Here is a 23,234-nt window from a genome sequence, read left to right as displayed (position 1 = left end):
TAAAAACATTTGGATTCAAAATTGACATTGCTGTTTGCATACAAACAATAAGACAATAACCGCTTGCTATGTGTATATAATATCTGTGTACCAGTTTACACATATTTGTTATTTAAAAAAAAACATGTGAAGCAGCATTTACAAAATAGATGCATTAAAGGAATAGTACTTATGAATTAAAATATTTTTGTGTTACCCAAGGATTCACCACTATATTTCTTAAATATCTAGCTTTCTAGTGTATTATGCATGTTTATTTCATCTAAAAAAATTCCTTTATCCTACAGTAAATGTGTGTTGTTAGTGACATAAACATAAGTTTCAAACCTAAAACATAGACATAGTGACTAAAACATAAGTTTTAGTAACACTTGTCTGCTGGAAATCAGGTAGAAATGAAACTAAAGATGCTACTGTGGTATTACAGAATTAAATGAGCACGCACATGTACCTTATTTTACACAGGTGACCTATCTATAAAAACTATATGTAATTTAATATTTTTCCTTTGATAAATTTTCATTTCTATAAGAGCTCAGGAATTTTTACTCTTAGGAAGAGTGGGATCTGCTTCACATATTTTCAGTGCTGTTCTGGCCATTTAGTTTGCAGGGAGATTTTGATTCTAGAACTAAGGCTGTAATGGTAAGAAACATTTCCTATAGCTACTGTTACCCTGACATATATATGTCTTACATGTAAATCAAGGTACGTGAAGACAGGGTTGATATATAGAAGTTTGCTTTCTGTGTATTTGGAAAGCATCTACTCGGTAAGTTAAGGATAGCAGAATTGCTATTTATTATCACATGTGCTATTTTCACTACACGGCTGTTTTCTTGCATCTCACTAATAAAATATCTTGACATACAGTTCTGTGTCTCTTTGGCACCTGAAAGTTGATCCCTTTTATAGTATTTATTTTAAAACTGCTTTAATCTAAATTTATTTTTTTTAATTCTGCATGCTTTTTGATAGTTACAGAGGCATTTCTCCAACCTGTTACATTAGAATCACTTGTGAAACTTAAACAGAAACTTGCCTCTGTTCTGATTTAGAGACCTGGAGTGGAAGAAGGGTGGTGCAGAGAGGGAGTTTTAGATATACAATTGTGCCTAAGGAATTTCACCTCTGTACACACTGAATTATAAATGCCTAAAAATATACAAATTATTAAGCAAATTGTAAAATTATCTCATTTATTACAAAACTTTATTTTTTCATGGTTTTTGTACTTTAATACTTTAGTAACGGTTTTGAAATGTTCTTATTCTTAGAATATGGTGCATCATTTTTTTTTTCCTAGGATGCATTTAGTAACACTTTTTGAAAATGATCGTCATTTTTCTCACCTCTCATCTTTAGAACGGGAGATGACTTTTCGAACTGAAATGGTTAGTTTCTTATAAATTAATTTGTAGTTTAAGAATAGTAAGACTATAAGGTGGAAATATATTAGGAACTGAAATGAATTTTTGTTGAATTGCACTGTTTCTCAAGCTACAACTTAGGTTTAATATTTAAATAGAAAATGTTTTAGGATTCTTTTACTTATGTCATTACCCTACTCTTCTAATGCACACTTCTTTTAAAGATAGTAAAGATCACTCAGAAGAGCTGGGGAAGAAGGAAAACAAAGACAGCATTTAAGAAGCGATATAAAAAAAAAAAAAAAAAAAGCGATATAGGCGTGCCAAATGTTACCAGAAATTTCTTATCCTCACCACCGTTCATTTCCAGAACTTTTTTTATTATCCCAAACAGAAACTATACCCATTAAAAACACCAACTTCCCATGCCCCTCTCCCCAAGCCCCTCATAATCTCTGTTCTACTTTCTGTCCTTGCAGATTTATCTGCATACAATTTTTACCTCACCCACTGCTTTTTGAATCTCACCCCAATAGCCTCCTTAAACCTTTGAAGAATTGGATACATTTACCATATTTGTGGCATTTAAATTTTTAACATACATACTATTTCCAAAGGGAGGATATAAAATACTATTAAATGAATTGTGTAGCTATGGGTAGGGTGTGGTCTTTGATGACAATAACTGGATTCAGATAGCAGGTCTGTGCTTCGTTGTCTGACGGCTTGTCAGTCAACCTCTCAGATTCTCAGTAATGTCATCTGTCATCTAGAAATAATTCCAGCTTTACAGGATTTTATGGAATATGAAGGGAGATCATGAATGAAGCACATAACACAGTACCAGGCATAAAAATAACAGCTGTTGTTAACAAAAACTTATTTTTATATTTTTCTATTTCTCTAAGTATAAGACTTACGCATATTAAATATTCTTTCATTGTAGTGTTGTCTTGCCCTCCTAAGGAGAAAGGAGCAATCCTTATATGAACTCCTATTTTAGCAACCAAAACTATGGGGAAATGCTCTTTCAGACATCAGCTGAAACAGAACTTCAATCTAGTAGACTCTAGCATTGCTTGATCTGTTAATAACAAAGTTTTATGAGGCAGGAATGAGTGTGGAGTTGAAAATTATTTTTAATGCTTTTGGAAGCATGTACTACAAGCAACGTGGCCCTTTATTTGCTTTTAGATTTTAGGAAGAAAAGCAGGAAATTGATGAGGAAAGTAATATTAAACAGCATGCTTTTGTTAATCTCTGAATTTTAACTAAACAGCACTTTTGCTGGCCTAATAAAGTCCTTATTTCCTATGCTAGCATAATACGCTCAGATAATCCCCTTTTCAGGACTGCGTTTGTGTCATGAACAGTGGTCAGTTGACATTTAGTTAGCTTTCACTTTGTGCAGAGCCGTTAGATGGAGCTAGGAAGTAAGTTGCAAGCCTGAATCATGTCTCATCTTTGCTTGTGACCATTGTATGTTGTTAAGAGGTGGAAAAAAGCATATGCAAAGTTGTACAAGGAGATGAAAGCTTCTCTGTTTATGCCAGAATTCATCAGATTTCAGCCTCTAGGAATCTCATAATGTGGGGGCAAAATCAGGCTTGCTGGAATTACAAATATATTGTATTCCTGTTTTTGTTTTTTTAACGTTTATTTATTTATTTATTTATTTTTTTTCAACGTTTATTTATTTTTGGGACAGAGAGAGACAGCATGATCGGGGGAGGGGCAGAGAGAGAGGGAGACACAGAATCAGAAACAGGCTCCAGGCTCTGAGCCATCAGCCCAGAGCCTGACGCGGGGCTCGAACTCACGGACCGCGAGATCGTGACCTGGCTGAAGTCGGACGCTTAACCGACTGCGCCACCCAGGCGCCCCGCGTTTATTTATTTTTGAGACAGAGAGAGACAGAGCATGAACAGGGGAGGCGCAGAGAGAGAGGGAGACACAGAATCTGAAACAGGGTCCAGGCTGAGCAGTCAGCCCAGAGCCCGACGCGGGGCTCGAACTCACGGACGGTGAGATCATGACCTGAGCCAAAGTCGGACGCTTAACCGACTGAGCCACCCAGGCGCCCCTGTATTCCTGTTTTCAACCATAGTCAGAAAAATTCCTTGCAACATTTAACCACCCCTCCACCTGTTTTTCAAGCATACAGAAAATATGAAAGAATAGCACAGTGACAACCTGAAAATACATGCCTTTTTTTTGAGCCCAAGAATGCAGTAGCAAGGAGAAATTAGGAAGTTTTACTATTGACTTTTTCCTTTTATTCAGAAGAAATTGTTCTAAAAACTTTCATATTTAATTATATCAATAATTTATACTTTTTAAAGGGACTTTATTATTCCTACTTCAAGACCATTATTGAAGCACCTTCATTTTTGGAAGGACTGTGGATGATTATGAATGATAGGCTCACTGAATATCCCCTTGTAATTAATACAGTGAAACGCTTCCATCTTTACCCAGAGGTGAGTACTATTTGGGAGAAAATATTTGTAGATGATCCTTTTTTTATCAGATAAAAATAGTAAGTAAACACAATGATGTCATAAAAGAAAGGAGACCTTTAAGGCTTGTTGACTGTGTGTCCTTATAGTTGAGCAGAGAATCAAAAATTCCTCTCCTAATTTTAAAGACTCCAGAAACTAAGCTGACATAAACTCAAAGAAATGAACATTCGTGTGGAAGTAATGACCAGCATACTTAGAGGAGCCAAATGGGAAGGAGTCAAGATGTGTCTAAATGGGGATAGTCTGTTGGCTTTTGAGACCCTGCAAATGGGCAATACTGGTCTCATGAAGGGACACTGAAAGTCATGAGCACTAACAGCGACCTTAGAGTTACATTAATAAAGCAAGATTTATTTAGTTACATAGTCAGAGGTCTATGAATATCTTCTAATGCTTAGCCTAAAAGAGTATGGATTTTCTAGTCTGCAGATTCTAGAAATTGGAAAAACGACAACAAAAAATTAGTTCAATTTTTGAACTCTTAAGATAAATGCTAATTTAATGTCATGGTATGCACTACTTTTGAGTTATCTCAGAATCCAGCACGTTTGTTAAAAATTAGTGCTTTTTAAGCCCATTTCATATTGTATAGCTTTAAAAAATTATTATTCCTTTGATTTTGAAATGTTGAAAATTACAGAAATTTAGAGAAAAGAAGTGAATGTGTGATCAACCACTTGGAATAAATAAATGCTATTCTTTTGTAATTTTTGATTCAGGTATGTTAAAGCATTGTAAATACAGTTAGAGTCATCTTTGTTTTGCTTCCCAGTCTGGTTTGCTCCTTCACCACTCCCACAAGCATCCACTACATGAGTATAATGTGTGTGCCCATCATTCCTGATTTTCAAGGATTGCTTCATGTGTTTTTATAAATCCATACAAATGCTCTCACACTGAATAAAGCACTCTACAGCTTTTTCCTCACATTATATTTTTGAACCCTGTGTATGTGTATATTTTTTCTTTAATTTTAACCATTTTATTAATTGCAAAATTATTTGTCCATTTTCCTCTTTGTGGATATTTAATTGTTTCCATTTTTTTAAATAGTCCCAAAGTATATATTCTTGTATATTCATAGTATATGTTCTTTAATTGTGTATAGGCGCAAGATTTTTTGGTAGGATATGTTCTAGAAGTAGAATTACTGTGTTATGGAGTATGTGTTTAGTCAACTTCATCAGATACTGCTAAATTGCTCTCTGGAGTAAATGTAGCAATTCACACTGCTGTGTAGGAGTATGTACTTTTCCTCTATCCTTACTAGATTTCAGTTTATCAAAATTTCTGATTTTGCTCTTCTAATTGCTGTGATATGCTATTTATTTTAATTTGGACTTGTGGAGCTAAGAATATTTTCATGTTTAATAGTCATTTGGGTTTTTTCTTTGTCACCACTTGATGGATGTGTTCTTATTGCTTTTTTGGCAAAATTTATATATGTTGTAGAGTAATCCTTAGTAATATGTGTTATACATATATTCTCTCTGGCTATTTTTTGTTTATTTAATCAGTTTTGCTGAGGTATAACTTACATGCAATAAAATACATTCATTTTTGAGTGTACAGTTCTTTGAGTTAAACGTTTGACAAATGTGTAAAACTGTGTAGCCACCACAATTGAATTCTGAAACATTTTCATAATTCCAAAAAGTTCCTGTGTGCTCCTTTGTGCTCCCCCCACTGAGTTGTCTCATCAGAGGAGCAGTGAGATGGAACATTCTTACTTTGTTCCTGATCTTAGTGGGAAAGCTTCAAGCTTCTCCTCAGTAAGTATAATTTTAGCTGTAGTTTTTTTGTAGATATTCTTGATCAAGTTAAGGAATTCCCTATATTCGTAGTTTACTGAGAGTTTTTTTAAAAATCTTGAATAGTTGTTAAATTTTGTCAATTGCTTTTTCTGCATCTATTGATATAATCTTGTGGGGCGCCTGGGTGGCGCAGTCGGTTAAGCGTCCGACTTCAGCCAGGTCACGATCTCGCGGTCCGTGAGTTCGAGCCCCGCGTCGGGCTCTGGGCTGATGGCTCAGAGCCTGGAGCCTGCTTCTGATTCTGTGTCTCCCTCTCTCTCTGCCCCTCCCCCGTTCATGCTCTGTCTCTCTCTGTCCCAAAAATAAATAAACGTTGAAAAAAAAAAATTTATAATCTTGTAATTTTTCTTCTTTAGCCTGTTGATATGTTGGATTATATTAATTCAGTTTCAAATGTTGAGCCAGCTTTACATGCTGTCAGTAAATCTCACTTGGTCTGGGTATATAAATCTTGTTATACATTGTTGGATTTGATAAGCTAATTTTTTTTTTTTGAGGATTTTTGCATCTATGTTCATGAAAAATGTTGTTTGTAGTGTAGTTTTTTTTGTAATATCTTTTTCTGGTTACCAAACCAAAAATGCTGGCCTCAACAAATGAGTTCATAAGCGTTCCCTCTGTTGTATCTTCTGGAGGAAATTGTAGAGAACTAGTATACTTTCTTCCTTAAATGTTCAGTAGAATTCAGGAGTAAACCCATCTGGGCCTGATGCGTTCTGATTTGGAAGGTTATTATTGTTAAATTTGTGTAATAGATATAGTCCTATTCAGATTGTCTATTTCTTCTTGTGTGAGTTTTGGCAACATTGTGTCTTTTAAGAAATTGGCTCATTTAGATTGTGAAATTTATGGACAAAGGGTTGCTCATTACTTTATTATTTGCTGAATGTCAATGGGATCTGTAGTGATGTCCTCTCTTTCCTTTCTGATATTAGTAATTTGTGTCTTCCCTTTTTTTTCTCAGTTAACCTGGCTAGAGACTTATCAATTTTATTGATGTTCTGTTAGATGCACGCATGGTGAGGATTATGTCATGTGGAATTGACCCCTTTATTATAATGTAATACCACTCTCCACCCGTGACAACTTTTTTATGGTAAAGTCTGCTCTGTTTGGGATTAGTATAGCTACTCCCAGTTTCCTTTAATTAGTGTTAGCATAGTATATCTTACTCCATTTATTTTTAATATATAGGTGTCTTTATTTTTAAAGTTGGGTTGTTTTTTTTTTTAATAATATATGGTTGTGGGGCACCTAGCTGGCTCAGTCAGTAGATCATCAGGCTTTTGATCCCAGGACCATGAGTTGAAGCCCCACTTTGGGTGTTAAGCCTACTTAAAAACAAAAACAAAACCCACGTATGATTGGGTCTTGTTTTCTGATCGTTTCTGACAGTCTCTGTCTGTTGATTGGTACATTTAGATCATTGACGTTCAAAGTAATAATTGATAAACTTGGACTGATATCTACTATGTTTCTTGCTGTTTTCTATTTGTTGCCTTTGTTCTTTTTACTATTTTGACCAACAGTCTTTCTGTGCCTTTTGTGGTTTTAATTGAACTTTTATATTATTACATTTTCTCTCCTTTTTTAGGGTATGAGTTATAATTCTTTTTTTTTTTTTTTTTTTTTTTACTTTTTTTGGTTGCCATAGAGTTTACAATACACATTTATGACTAATCCAAGACCACTTTCAAATAACATTAAATCACTTCCACGGTAGTGCCAGTACCTTATAATAACAAAATAATGGTAATTCCTCCCTCCCAACCCCTGAATCCTTTCTGTCATTCATGTCACCTATACATAAGCTTACATGCATTCATAACGATACATAATTGAATACATTGTTGCTATTGCTATTTTGAACAAAACTTATGTTGGATCAATTAAGAATAATAAAAAGGAAACTTTTTATCTTCACTTTTCTTATTTTGATCCTCTTTTTTTTTCCTTATGTAGATTCAATGTCTGATTTATATCTTTTTCTATCCCCTCTAAAGAACTTTTTTACAAAGTTCCTCAATTTTTGTTTGTCTGAGAAAGTCTTTATTTCTCCTTCACTTTTAAAGGATATTTTCACATGATACAGAATTCCAAGTTGCATTTCTTTTTCTCCCAGCACTTTAAACATTATCAGTTTAGTTTCCTCTTGTTTGAATGGTTTCTGAGGAGAAGTCAGATGTAATTCTTAGCTGTACTCCTGTGTAAGTAAGATGTGTTTTTTCTTCTCCCTTCTTTCAGAATTTTTCCTTTGTCTTCGATTTTCTGTAGTTTAAATACCATATGTGTAGATTTTTTTTTTTTTTTTTTTGGTATTTATCATGCTTGGTGTTCTCTGAGCTTCCTGGATCTGTGGTCTGACATCAATTTGAGGGAATTCTTTTCTTTTTTATGTTTATTTATTTTGAGAGAGAGAGAGAGAGAGGGAGAGGGAGAGAGAGAGAGAGCACACAAGCAGGGGAGAGACAGTGAGAGACGGATAGAGAGAATCCCAAGCAGGCTCCGCACTGTCAGCACAGAGCCAGACGTGGGGCTTGATCTCATGAACCCGTGAGATCATGACCTGAGCTGAAACCAAGAGTCATACACTTAGCCTACTGAGCCACCCAGGTGCCCATGACATTAATTGGAAGGAATTCTGAGCCATTTCAAATATTTCTTCTTTTCCCTTCTCCCTTCTCCTTCTGGTATTCCCATTATATGTAGGTACACCTTTTGTTGTTGTCCCATGGTTCTTGAATATTCCAGGATGTTTTTTTGTTATTTTTTTGTTTTGTTTTGTCTTTTTTTTAATTTTTTGCTTTTCAGTTTTGAAGTTTCTATTGAAATATATTCAAGCTCAGAGATTCTTTCCTCATCCATGTCCAGTCTACTAATAAGCCTATCAAAGGCATTCTTGATTTCTTTTATTTATTTATTTATTTATTTATTTATTTATTTATTTATTTATACATACATACATACATACATACATACCTCTAGCAATTGTTTTTGGTTCTTTCTTAGGATTTCTCTTTCTGATTACATTACCCATCTGTTCTTGCATGCTATTTACTTTACCCATTAGAACCTTTAGCATATTAATAATAGTTGGTCTAAATTTCCCAATTTGATAATTACAACATCCCTGCTATGTCAGGTTCTGATGCTGTTCTGTTTCTTCAAACTTGTTTTTGGCTTTTAGTATGGCTTGTAATTGTTTCTTAATAGCTGGACCTGGGTGAAAGAACCACTGTCAATAAGCTTCCAGTAGCGTGGTGATAAGAGGCATTCTATAATCCTATTAGTAGGTGTCAGTCTTTTATGAACCTGTGCCTCTGGGCTGTAAACTTCACTTGATCTTAGCCAAAAGGCCGAGAAGCGATGGGCTGTAAACTTCACAAGTGCTTCTCAGGTTTTTTCCTCCCACTTAGGTGCAACAAGATGGCTAGATAGGGCTGAAATTTGGTATTTCCCCACTTCCCTGTGTGTTGAGCTCTGAAAGAACCCTAGCAGGTTAGGCTCTAGTAAAATAATTTCTCCTAAGACAGGCTTTGTTAAGAAAAACACAGTGCCTCTGGTCCTTTTTCCACTCCCCCTGCCAGAAGTGGGAGGGTATTTTTCTCTGATACTCACTGTAAGAACCTGTTGAGCTCGTAGAAGTAAAACTCATAAACATCTGGCACTTCCCCTATTACTGGGTCTCCCTGGAGTTTGTGATTCTCAGACTTGTCTACCCTGTGCCTCCAGCAACTTATCAATTATAGTTTAGTTTTTCCTACTCTCCAACTGGTTCCCATGGAGGTTTTTGCTCATGGGTTTCTGTTCCACTAAGTTGTGATTCTCTCAATTTACCTGTCATTTTCAAATTTGGGGAGCAGGAGTTTGCCTTGTGACCTAACCTCTCTTATGGATCTAAGAATTACTGAACTTTTAGTTTGTTCAACTTTTTACTCGTTAGGATGAAGTTGCAACTTATGAGCTTCTTAGATGCTGGACTTGGAAACTTTGTATTTCATTTTTATTCAATTTAATATATATATATATTTATTTATTTATTTCCCTTGAGACTTCCTGTTTGATCCATGGATTTTTTAGAAGTGGGTTTTTTAGTTTGCAAGTGTTGGGAGATTTCCTTTTTATCTTCCTGTTACTCATTTGTGGCTTAAATTCGTTGTGTTTAGAAAACACACTTTGTAGCATTTTGATTCTTCTAAATTTGTTGAGGTTTTATGGCCCAGAATATAGGCCTCTTGATATGTATTCTGTGGGCACTTGAAAAAAGTATGTATTACATTATTCTTGGGTGAAGTGTTTTATAAATGTTGATTAGATGCTGTTGGATGATGGTGGTGGTGATATTTTCTCAGTGCTTGCTGATTTTCTGTCCAGCATCTATCCATTGTTGAGAGAGCAATGCTGAAGTCTTCAACTATAACTGTGAATTCATCTATTTCTCCTTTTAGGTCTATGAGTTCTTCTTCATATATTTTACAGCAATGTGTGAAGTGCATAGTCATTTAGGATTGCTGTCTTCTTGTTGGATTTTTATTATTATATAATAATCCTACCCCCTTCACTTATAAATTGTTTGCTCTGAAGCCTACTTTTCCTGATACTAACATAGTTACTTTTTTCTTTTGATTAATGTGTATATGGTATATTTTTTCATCCTTCTACTTTCAGTCTGCCTTTCTCATTATATTTGAAGTGAGTTTCTTGTAGATAGTTGAGTTATGTTTTTTAACTGTCAATCTCACGTTTTTTAATTATTGTATTTTACCACTTACATTTAATGTAATTATTAATTTGTTTCAGCTTGAGTCTGTTATTTTTTGTTTTCTGTTTGTCCTTGGGTTTTCATTTCTCTGTTTTCTTTTTTTTGTCTTCCTGTGGGTAATTTGAAGATTTAAAAATTATATTTTGATTTGTCTATACTTCTTGAATATATCTCCTTATGTAGCTTTTTTTAGTGGTTGTTGTAGATATTACATATATGTAACTTATTACAGTCTATTGCTGTTATCATTTTACTAGTTCAAATAGTGCATAAAACTTACCCCCTTTTACATCTCTTTACCCTTCTCCCTTAATAACATCATCATCTTAAACAATTCCTCTACATCCATTTAAAACTACATCAAACAGTACTATGATGTTTGTTTTAGCCTTCAAACTTTTTTTTTTTTTTTTAATTTGAGAAGGGAAATCTATTTTATTTTAGTCATTAAAAAAAAATTCCCTCCTTGGACAGCTGGGTGGCTCAGTCAGTTAAGCATCTGACTTTGGTTCAGGTCATGACCTCACAGTTCATGGGTTCAAGCCCTGCATTGGGTTCTGTGCTGACAACTCAGAGCCTGGAGCCTGCTTCAGATTCTGTTTTTCCCTCTCTCTTCCCCTCCCCTGTGCTCCTTGTCTCTGTCTGTCCGTCTGTCTGTCTGTCTCTCTCTCTCTCTCAAAAATAAACAAACATTAACAAATTAAAAAAAAAATTCCTTCCTTCTTGATGTTCTAAGATGCCTTCTTTTAGGGTAAGTCTGCTAGCAACGTATTTTCCTAGTTTGTTGTTTTGGTTTTTTTTGTTCCATCCCTCATGTCCAACTCCCTTTAATTCTTAAAGGCTGTATTTTGCTGGTTATAGGATTCTAGGTTGACAGTTTTTTCTTTCAGCATTTGGTAAAGGTGCCACTTAATTCTGGCCCTTCATGGTTTCTGATGAGAAATCTGTCATCAGTTGAATTTTTTTTTCCTTTAGGTAAGATTTTGTTTTCTTACTCGTTGCTTTCAATATTTTTCTTTTTCAGTTTTCACAAGTGTTCAAAAGTGTGAAGTGTCTTGGTGAGGATTTCTTTGGTTTTATACTATTTTTTGTTTGCTCAGCTTTGGTTTCCTCTTTTCTCTTTTCAAAACTTCAGTAATAAAAAATGTTAGATTTTTTTGTAATAGTCCAAGAGGTCCATAGATAACCTTATTTTTTTCAGTCTGTTTTTTTTTTTTTCTGTTATTCAGATTGAGCAATTTCTATTGTTCTATCTGCTAGTTCACTGATTATTCTCATCTATCCCCCTCATTCTCCTGTTAAGTTCATCCATTGAGTTTTAATTTTGGTTATTGTATTTTTCAGTTCTGAAATTTTTTGTTTGTTTCTTTCATATCTTCTATTTTTTTGCTAAAACTTTCAATTTCTTGACTAAGACTTTTCTGTGTTTTTATTTGTTTCAAGTACATTCATAATTGACTCATTGGAGTCATCTTGTTACTGCCAGATGGGTATGGAAGTCCATATTCTTCCCCTGGCCTCAGTTAACCCCAAGGTGGGGGTACTCTTCATTGCCATTGAAGGGATCAGAATCTGACTAACTCTGTGATCTCTATAGACACCATAATGTGGATGGCTTTGTTACCCCTGGGTGGTAATGAAAGCCCTGACTCTTCACTAGGCCTCCTCTGACATTACCCTACTGAGCAAGGAAAGGGTTAAGTTATTTCTGGTTAGGGTAGAAGTCCAGGCTCCCTACATGGTCTATACTGACACCATGAAGATAGAGAGCTTCCTAGTTGGTTTTCTCCTACAACATCCCAGTGGGTAAGTTGGGGTGACTTGTTAAAGCCTAAAGAAGGTTGAAGTCTCTGTTCTCAATTTGACCTTTGTTGGTAGGAGTGGGACCACATGTTTTTATTGTTGTTTTCTGTGGTTTTTGGTTGAGAGTTATTATTGTCTATAAAATTTTTATGTATTCCTGGGCCTCTGCTTTCCTGGTCCTTTAGCTAGAGAGAGAAGGCTTTTGTTGGTCTTTTTTTTTTTTTTTTTAATCAAATTTATTACCACGTGTATTCAAGTACTATGACCAAGGCTATGAGAATAGATTGGCTGTGTTTGCAACTTGTTTGCAAAAGCCATTCAAGGAGTTAGGTTCACACATTTTCATTTTGACTCGAGAATATAGCTTTGCATATTACCTAGAAAGACGCCATGCATAAGCAAAGGTCATGATTTTTAAAAAGTGCTACATCTCCTTTCTCCTCATTTATTTTTTATTTTTATTTTTTCAATATATGAAGTTTATTGTCAAATTGGTTTCCATACAACACCCAGTGCTCATCCCAAAAGGTGCCCTCTTCAATACCCATCACCCACCCTCCCCTCCCTCCCACCCCCCATCAACCCTCAGTTCTCAGTTTTTAAGAGTCTCTTAATGCTTTTGCTCTCTCCCACTCTAACCTCCTTTTTTTTTCCTTCCCCTCCCCCATGGGTTTCTGTTAAGTTTCTCAGGATCCACATAAGAGTGAAACCATATGGTATCTGTCTTTCTCTGTATGGCTTATTTCACTTAGCATCACACTCTCCAGTTCCATCCACGTTGCTACAAAGGGCCATATTTCATTCTTTCTCATTGCCACGTAGTACTCCATTGTGTATATAAACCACAATTTCTTTATCCATTCATCAGTTGATGGACATTTAGGCTCTTTCCATAATTTGGCTATTGTTGAGAGTGCTGCCATCAGCATTGGAGTACAAGTGCCCCTATGCATCAGCACTCCTGTATTCCTTGGGTAAATTCCTAGCAGTGCTATTGCTGGGTCATAGGGTAGGTCTATTTTTAATTTTTTGAGGAACCTCCACACTGTTTTCCAGAGTGGCTGCACCAATTTGCATTCCCACCAACAGTGCAAGAGGGTTCCTGTTTCTCCACATCCTCTCCAGCATCTATAGTCTCCTGATTTGTTCATTTTGGCCACTCTGACTGGTGTGAGGTGATATGTGAGTGTGGTTTTGATTTGTATTTCCTGTTGGTCTTTTTTGTGTCTGCGCCCATTGGTGTTTCTGTTGCCAGGATCTTTAACACCAATTCTGAGAAAATGAGGCAAAAAGAAAGTCCCAGAAACTCATCATCATTTTGTGCCTTAGGTCAGTCCTAAGATCCCTGGCTAGCTTGCCTTTTCTCTACCTTTCAAAGTTTTCTTAGATTTGATTTATATAATTCCCAAGAGCTTTAGTCTCACTTAGAGAAATAGGAGAAAGTACATCTACTCCATCTTTCCCAAAACAGAAATTCATAGTATTTAAACATTTATATGTTGTTTTTTCATTTTGGTTCTGTTCAAGTTATTTTTTAATTTCCAATATGGTTTTTCCTTTGACCCATCGTATATTTGGTATTGTGTTGTTTAATTTTGGTTTCTAGATTTATTTTTCCTTTCTTTTCTTTTCTTTCTTTCCTTCTTTCTTTCTTCTTTTCTTTTTTGATTTCTGTAAGTACTTCTCAATGTCATTTGCAATAGTAACAATTGTATAGTATGGACCTGCCTGAGATCTAAGATGAAAGAAGCAGTTTTCTGTACCAGCTTTGTCTATTTCCCAGCTAACCCTTCAAAGACACTCTTCTGTTCTTCTGTGATTACCTGTGTAACTATAGCATGAATGCAAAAATCAAAAGACAACCTATTTCTTGAATCTTCCACTTTAGTTGATGTTGACTTACTCTGTGTGTAGGATGAGGATTTAGTTTACTACACTAGCTCACTTTCTCCCAGCGTTTGATACTTATTTTTACTTTTTTGGTTATTTTTAGAACTTTATATAGTAAAATCTCTGTTTCTTGTTTCCTTAATTTCCAACAGTATGGTCTCTTAGCTAATTTTTTTCTTTTCACTTGTTCAGAGATACTTATTGAATAATTAGCAGTTTTCAGTTTCCTTGATGTTATGAAAGAGTAATCATGATAATGTAAACTTGATAGCATTATAAGGGACGAGGCAAGAAGGAGTCATTCAATCTCATTTCCCGTTGCGTAGATACAATGTGGAGATCTGGATTTGCATGCAACCTTCTCTAGTACTGCAGTGTTGAAGTGGACTTCCATACTTTTTGCATTCATCAGGGGATTAATTTCTCACCTACAGCTGAAAGTGTTAAGTGTGGAACAATATGTTTTAAAAAGGCAAAGCATTTAATGCTTAACTGTATGCCAGTATGTAATTTCTCATCTCCCATCACTCTTACAAGATGGTTATCACTAATGTCCTTTTAGAGATGAGGTGTGTGAGGTTCAGAGGTTGAAGGATTGATTACTTCAGACTATCAAAACCATAACTTACAGAGTCAGAATTTGAGTTTAATTCTGACTTCAAAGCAATGCTTCCCTATTATATCAAGCTACCTTCCAGAAAGGAGTATAATTCTAGATTTAGCACGTGCATTTAATGTAATAAAGTTTTGTACATGGGTGATAAATACACAAGAATATATAACTTTTTGCATAAGGCCAGTTTTATACAAGTAAGTGATAAAACAGTAAATCTATACTTTTTGTATATGGAAAGATGTTTATTATGTTTGGTGATGCATATTACATTAGCATTTTATTTATTTATTTATTTTTTTAATTTTTTTTTTCAACGTTTATTTATTTTTGGGACAGAGAGAGACAGAGCATGAACGGGGGAGGGGCAGAGAGAGAGGGAGACACAGAATCGGAAACAGGCTCCAGGCTCCGAGCCATCAGCCCAGAGCCCGACGCGGGGCTCGAACTCCCGGACCGCGAGATCGTGACCTGGCTGAAGTCGGACGCCTAACCGACTGCGCCACCCAGGCGCCCCTACATTAGCATTTTAGATAATATATAATCCTGAATCACTTTAGCTCTGTGTGTGTTTTTGTATACCAAGGGGGAAACTGGAGGGATGATCACCAAAATACTAAAAATAGATCTAGGTGGTTTTCACTTTCACTTTAAACTCTTTATTTATTTATTTTTTTATTTCTTTTCCCAATGATCTTGTATTATTCCCAAATCTATAAAATTATTATTTTTTAAATCCCCCAACCATGAGCATTTTGTTGTAGTTTTCTGTTGTTGTCCTTTTCCCTTGTCTTTAAACTTCACCAAAGTGGATTGCAGATTGGGAAGAATTAGTTAATTCTGCTTGGTTTAAGTTTTGTTTTGTTTTTTTAATTTTTTTTTATTTTTGAGAGAGAGACGGAGACAGAGACAGAGACAGAGTGTGAGCAGGGGAGGGGCAAAGAAAGAGGGAGACACAGAATCTGAAGCAGGCTTCAGGCTCTGAACTGTCAGCACAGAGCCTGATGTGGGGCTTGAACCCACGAACTGTGAGATCATGACCTAAGCCAAAGTTGGACACTTAACCAACTGAGCCACCTGCTTGGTTAAAGTTTTAATGGGCACAAGAGCTATTATCCCATATGCAGTTGGTTTTATATTTTGTAGACTATAACGAAAATAAATTCAGTAAATGAAATGTTATGAAATATTCCCGTAAATCATTGTATTTTGCTATTAATAAACACCATATTTTAATTATGTACTATTATACTGGGTTTTACAGCTACTGTTATTTATGTTGTAGAATTGATTACAAGAATATATTACAGAGATACTGATCATAACATACATTTTTGTAGATGTGCATTAATTAGTAATATACAACTTTAGTTTATTGTGTGTATATATATATATATATATAATTTTAAAAGGACTGTTTTCCAAGTGAAATGATTTAAATAAATTTGTCAAAAGTGTATAATGTCAAAGGAAGCCATCATAAAGTAGTATTTTGGAAAAAGTTTTCTTATGAAGATATTTTTCTCCATCATCTCTTTTTGTTTTTGTCTTTGTAGGTGATTATAGCCTTCTGGTATCGTATATTTGTGGGAATAATGAGTTTATTTGGGCTAGAAGCTAAGACCTGCTGGAATGTCACCAGAGTAGAACCTTTAAATGAAGTTCAAAGTTGTGAAGGCATGTTTCTTTCTAAATGCTGCCATGTTGTCATTAATATTTACAAAAATGTTTTATAGAGTTGTGACTCATTTTAAGAATTATAAATTACTGTGATTGATTTGTTTTCTTTAAAACACTGTAGAGCTGATTAAAAGAGTATAAATAGAATAAAAAGATTTAAAAAAAGTTTTGGGGTAGTTTAAATGTATAAAATTGGGGGATGTAGAGTAAACAGTCAAATATCTACCTGTAATAGTTCATGTAAAAATTTGGTTATGCATACATACATAAAAATCAAATATGCAATTAATAGATTGCTTTAGAAATACTGTTTCTTATATTCTCACAGTTCATGAATAGTTCTACTTGAACTCTCCGTATACATCTTCATTAGCACCTTTGTCAAAGAACCCCATTTGGAATCCTCGGTTTCCCAGGATCTATAATTGTCACTTCTATTTGAGATATTTGTCGTTTAGCACTTTTAAACTCTAAGAACTTTATTCAAAGTCACATATATCTACTTGCATAATATTTGCATTTTTATTTCTTCATATTCTCTACAACATGACTACTTAACTGTATTTTATAAATATATTTTTTAGATTTGTTTATATAACATTTATTTCTTAGAATGTTTGCTAAATCTGTATTTCTGTATTTTCCTTACATTTTTCTAATTTTCTCAGCTGATCTTTGTAGCATCTAAAATAGCATTGATAGGGGATAGTTGAGAGGCGATTAGACTTTTTTTGTACAAAGTAATCAAGAAAATGTTTCATAAAATGAGAAACTTTGTAATGACTCAGCTTAGAAGTTAACATTTTTTTCTGAAGGATGGGGAAAAATTGCCATATATATGTGTGTGTGTATATATGACACACATATATATATACACACACATATATATGATGTTTATTAAGTTGCCACTAAGTGATAGGTTATTGTTTGCACTTAGAACCCAGATGAGCTAGGTAGGCATAGACCTTACCCTCATAGAGTTTACACGTAAGAGGGGTGTTAGTGGTTACAACTGTGATGGATATTGTAAATAAGAAAATAAGGTTGCTGAGTTTAGGAGTAAAGGAGAAGTGTTTCAAGATTAGGAACCAGAATATTCAGAAGTCCTGAGGCAAGAGAGAACTGAAAGGAGGCTAGACTTTTGGGAGCAGAGAGAGAAAGAAGAAAAAATGGTGTGAAGTGATGCTAGGAATGTAAGGAAGGGTCAGAAAACAAAAGGCCACATGCTGGTTAAGGATTTTGTACTTTGTACTTTATTCATTGAAGAATGTTAGCAGATTAACATTTTAAAAACATTATTTTGACAGTTATATGGAAAATATATTAGTAAAGGACAAAAGTGGGTTTAGTGAGACCAGGAGGAGACTATTAAGCTCTTAGCAAGTGATTGCGGTTGTGTGTGGGGGGGGGGGGGGGGAGGGGAGATAACTGGGAAATGCAGAGATTTGTGGGATATTGGAAGTAGAATTGACAAGATTGGGTAATCGATTGATGGGGGAGGGGAAAGTGAGTGAAGTCCTGTTAACATTGGTTTCTGGCTTAAGTGATAGTTTTTTGAATGGAAAAAAACCTTTTAAAAGTAGCAGGTTTGGGGTGCCTGGGTGGCTCAGTCAGGTAAGCTTCTGACTTCAGCTTAGGTCATGATCTCATAGTTCGTGAGTTCAAGCCGTACATCAGGCTTTGTGCTGACAGCTCAGAGCCTAGAGCCTGCTTCAGATTCTGTGTCTCCCTCTCTCTCTCTGACCCTCCTCCACTCATGCTCTCCCTTTCTTTCTCTCAAAAATAAATAAACATTGAAAAGATGTTTTAAGGAGCAGGTTTGAATTGCTACATTAGTTTGAGATACCTAGGAGACCTGAAAGTGGGGAGGTCAAGTGGCTACCTGCCTGGATACATATGGGAAGAAGAAAGTCGCAAAAAGAAAGTCGCAAAGGATAAAAATAATGCAGTAGGTCTTCTCCTGTAAATACATCAAGTGACTTTACAGAGAATTCTAGATACTGAACAATAGCAACATCACTTTAACAAAATAATACACCACCAACTAATCATTGCAGTATAATAATACTTCATTAGGGCAAAGTATAAATGTAACTACAATAAAGTATAAAATTCAAATGTAATAATACGTGATATAAGGGGAAGGTACTTACGTAACTATTAAGTAGAGCAGCAATCTGAAAAGCAAATGTTTTCAACAAGTTCTGAACCCTGAATCCAAGGCACTGAGACAGTTATGCCCAATTGCCTTATAGTCATTTATTCATGAAGTACTAATAATCTGTGTCTTTTTTAAAGGATTGGGAGACCCTGCTTGCTTTTATGTTGCTGTGATTTTTATTTTAAATGGAGTAATGATGGGATTGTTCTTCATATATGGTGCATACCTGAGGTAAGATTACTGTGTTAGATCTTTCAGTGGACCTATAAAGACTGGCTGACATTTTCTGATTAAATGAAAAGGATAAGTGTGAGATTAATTGATTAATAGTATGAAATTTTATACATTTATTTTATTTTTTTCAGAAACTTAGTTAATATCACGCAACCAGAAACTAAAGCTGTCACTTAAAGGCCTCTCTTTTATCCTTCTGGGTTTTGTTTTTGGGTTTTTTTTGTATTTTTTTTTTTAAGACTAAGATTCCTTAACAAAGCCTTTAGTGAGAATACCACCAGGCCATATGTAAAATTATTATAACATTAGAGGAATCTTTGGTTGGCATTAGTGACTGATTATTTCTAATTTTAATGTCTGTACATGTGAAATTAAGAAAGTATAAAAGAAAACATACATCACTATGGCAGACACTTATATTTGATAGCCTATGTTTCTTGTTAATGGTACCACAATTTGGTTTCGGGTAGCAGTGTGTCCAGTCTCAGGTGATAGGTTGAAGTTAATTATGATAATCATGCAATTTGCTTCCCACTCTCCATTGCTTCTTGCTTGGGATGGCCATGTGAGTTAGTTTTTTCATCGAAAAATACGATGGAATCAGCCTTGTTTATACTTAGGAAAGCATTTGTCTTTCTGACAAAAGGATAGATTTCAGCTGTCTTTTCTCTGTCTTCTGCTTTAAAAAATTTTTTTTTAACCTTTTATTTTTATTTTTGAGACAGAGAGAGACAGAGCATGAACGGGGGAGAGGCAGAGAGAGAGGGAGACACAGAATCAGAAGCAGGCTCCAGGCTCCGAGCCATCAGCCCAGAGCCTGACGCGGGGCTTGAACCCACGGACCACGAGATCGTGACCTGAGCTGAAGTCGGACGCTTAACCGACTGAGCCACCCAGGCGCCCCTGTCTTCTGCTTTTAAACTTTAGGGTGATGCTTGGAGTTGCTGCCATCATCTTGTGACCAAGAGGGAAAGGCCACAAATATAGCACCTAAGTCTGCCCTAACATCCTTGTGCTGGTGAACCAATGCCAGCAGACACTTATCTTTCATTTTTTTAATTGAATGATATCAGCCACTTTTGTTAGGTTTTATTTCTTACAGCAAAATATATTCCTAACTGATCAGCAGCTTTCTTTATAATGTTATTCTTGAATTTAAAGTTGAAAATCTGGGGGCACCTGGGTGGCTCAGTCAGTTGGGTGTCTGACTTCAGCTCAGATCATTATCTCACGATTCGTGAGTTCGAGCCCTGTGTCGGGCTCTGTGCTGACAGCTGGGAACCTGGAGCCTGCTTTGGATTCTGTGTCTCCCTCTCTCTCTGCCCTGCCCCTGCTAATGTTCTGTCTCTGTCTCTCAAAAATGAATAAACCTTAAAAAAAATAAAGTTAAAAATGGAAAAGACCTAAAGAAATGCAAAAGACCTAAAATAGTGGAGACATTCTTGAAGAAGATAGGAGGACTTGCTTTAGTAATCATTTCTGTATTATAAATCTGATGTAAATAAGGTAATGTGATTGTGGTATGGGGATAGGCAGGTAGAACAGTGGAGTAAAGCAGGTCTCAGAAACACTTGGCCCATTTAAAGACACTTGATGTATGCTGAGAGTGGATATTGTCCATCAGTAGGTAAGGACCAGCTTCTCAACACATGGTCCTGGAATCACTGGAAGATCATTAAGGAACAAAGAGAAGTTGAAACTGTACGAAAATTAAATCCTAGTTAGAGTAAAAACTCAAATATGAAAGAAAAAATATAAAATGCTTAGAATGAATATCAGTAACTTGGGATAAGAAAAGATTTCTTTAAACAAGGAACAAAAGTTTAGCCATGAAGAAGAAAACTAATAAATTTGATGGGAAGAATTAAATTCCTCAAGGCATTATAGAATGAAAAGATAATCCACAAACTGGGAAAAGATATTACAAAGCATATAACCAACATTGTATCCAGACTTTGCAATCACATGGCACTCCAGGTGCCAGGAATACAAAAGAACCTCTGTCCTTTTAGAATTTATATTCTAGAGAGGAGACAAGACTAAGAAGACAGACAACCCAATAGAAAAGTGCACAGAGTATTTATGATCAGACATATATGAGAAGAATTCCAAATTGCCAATAAACTTATGTAAAGTTGACTACCGTAATTACTTATCAGAAAAATACAGATTTTATCCGCAAGGATATTTCACATCTACTAGATTGGCAAAAGGAACTTTTTTCTGTGGCAAGTGGACATACAAATTAGTACAACTATTTTGGAAAAACTGTGTGCATTAATTTAGTAAAGTTGAAAGTGTAGATACTTTCTAACTCTGCAATTCCAATTTAAAGTATATACACCTTTAAATACAGGGAACAAACTTGGTGTTTGCCACGGAGGAGGGGAATGGGGAATGAGCAAAATAGATAAAGGAGAATGGGAGATACAGGCTTCCACTTATGGAATGAGTAAGTCACGGGGAGAAAAGGCACAGTATTGGGAATATAGTTAATGGTATTGTAATAGTGTTGTATGGTGACAGATGGTAGCTACATCTGTGAGCATATCATAATGTATAGAGATGTTGAATCATGTTGTATACCTGAAACTAACATAATTGTGTGCCAATTATACTATGTACACCAGAAAGTATGTATTGCAGGTGACACCAGCAGTGTTGTTTGTAAGAGCTGCAAGCTGAAAACAACTCTATCTATGAACAGAGAAATGTACCCATTACAGTTTATTAATAGCGAACTACTACACAACATTGAGAATGAATGAGCTGTAGCTATACACATCAACATGGATTATTCTTACAAATAGAATGTTGAATGAATGAAGGCAAGCACAGAATTAAAGAAAGGCTGCATACTTCCATTTGTATACAGTTTAAAAACAGATTAAAGTAAATCATAGTATGTGTATAGATGTGGTTATATTAATACTCACAAAAATCAGGATAGTGGCTTTTGAAGGGGTGTCAGGTAGGGACCCAAGGCGTGATCAATTTTCTATTTCAATGATATATAGTGGTTGAAAGGATGTTCACTTTATATTCTAGAAACTAGAAAATTTTATGTATGTTTTAGTATATGTGTTTTAGGAAAATATAAGCTCATCAATATTTTGATGGAAAAGAATTATTTTTAGATTATGTTGGCAGCTTTAAAATGTTCTATTTTTGAAATTATCCATATTACTCTTTTTTTATATGGAAAATGTTATACAAGACTAAAACTTTTTAAAGTTAATATTTTTCCCTGGGAGAAGTACCCAAGAGGTGATAGTCTTCTCTGAATTGTTTACACAGTTCAGGAATATCAAATACATTATTCGGCTCCAGTCTTTAAAAAAAGGATATATAGATAAAACAAATGTTGGCTATAAAAGTGTTTACCCCCAAATCAAGAGCACACTGTATATATACTGTATGTCAGCTAACTTGACAATAAATTATAAGTTAGCTGACATACAGTGTATGTATATATATGTATATGTGTGTGTGTGTATATATGTATATGTGTATATATATATATATATATATATATATATATAGCATCACCAATATTGTGACGAGAGCAGAAACAATGGCATATGAGAAACAAAGAAATAGGAAGCAGGGGTAAATTTATATTTCTTACACTGGCTACCCTCGCCGTTGGCAGTAACTTGGAATGTAGCTATTCCATTTCTGTTCTTTTGGTGGTTAATAATAAAACATTAACATGCTTATCTGACTTTATCAAGTCTAAAATTAATTGAGATATTTCCCCTTCTTACAATACAAGGAATTTGAGGACACTTTGCTTCAAAGCAGCCCCTCATATCTTACAATTATTATCGTAGTTTAGTGCTAGTATTTCCCCTCCATAGCAGTCACTGTTATCGCCATTTATGTTGTTGAATCTTGCTCACATTTATATCCACATGGTCCTACTTTCTGTATGCTACAGTCTTCTGTCTCTCACAGGTTCCTCCTCGCAATTTCTTTCTTTTCAAAGGCATTCTTTGAATTTTCTTTCATGAAAATCTGTTGATGGTATATTACTTCCTATTAGCTTTCCTTTGCTTGTTGTTTTGAGCTCATTTCATTAGTTCTTCAGTCATTCATGTGATATTGTCTTCCAAGTGTGAAGCCGTGGATACAGTGATGACAATGTACAAAGAAAAGGCAACTTTAAGAAACAGTTCATAATCTTTGATGATTATGAGGTAATCATCTGGGATGATTAAGTTTTGCCATCTGGGATCTAAGTTTTGCATTTTGCATTGCTGTTTCTTTGGGACTTAACAAAAGAATGTAGTAGTTTAGATAGTTCAGAGTTACTGCTAAGTGAAACTTTTGGGCTCTTGTCTTCATCTCCCAGTCACTGAAATCCAATTTCAAAAACAAAACCT

At 35.1% G+C, this 23,234-nt stretch overlaps 1 protein-coding gene across 1 annotated transcript in view; it reads left to right on the top strand.

Moving 5' to 3' along the window:
• DPY19L2 (dpy-19 like 2) overlaps nucleotides 1-23,234 on the top strand; it is a 95,481-nt gene that overhangs the window by 5,753 nt on the left and 66,494 nt on the right. Inside the window, exons 3-6 of the mRNA XM_030295318.1 lie at nucleotides 1,307-1,394; nucleotides 3,713-3,850; nucleotides 16,331-16,451; nucleotides 18,753-18,846. Of these exons, the coding sequence (XP_030151178.1) occupies nucleotides 1,307-1,394; nucleotides 3,713-3,850; nucleotides 16,331-16,451; nucleotides 18,753-18,846 (441 nt within the window). The remainder of the gene's footprint in view (nucleotides 1-1,306; nucleotides 1,395-3,712; nucleotides 3,851-16,330; nucleotides 16,452-18,752; nucleotides 18,847-23,234) is intronic.

This window comes from Lynx canadensis, chromosome A2 (assembly GCF_007474595.2).
Source record: "Lynx canadensis isolate LIC74 chromosome A2, mLynCan4.pri.v2, whole genome shotgun sequence".
NCBI lineage: Eukaryota > Metazoa > Chordata > Mammalia > Carnivora > Felidae > Lynx > Lynx canadensis.
Note: the sequence above shows the minus strand (reverse complement) of the source record. Positions and strands in the feature narration are given on the sequence as shown.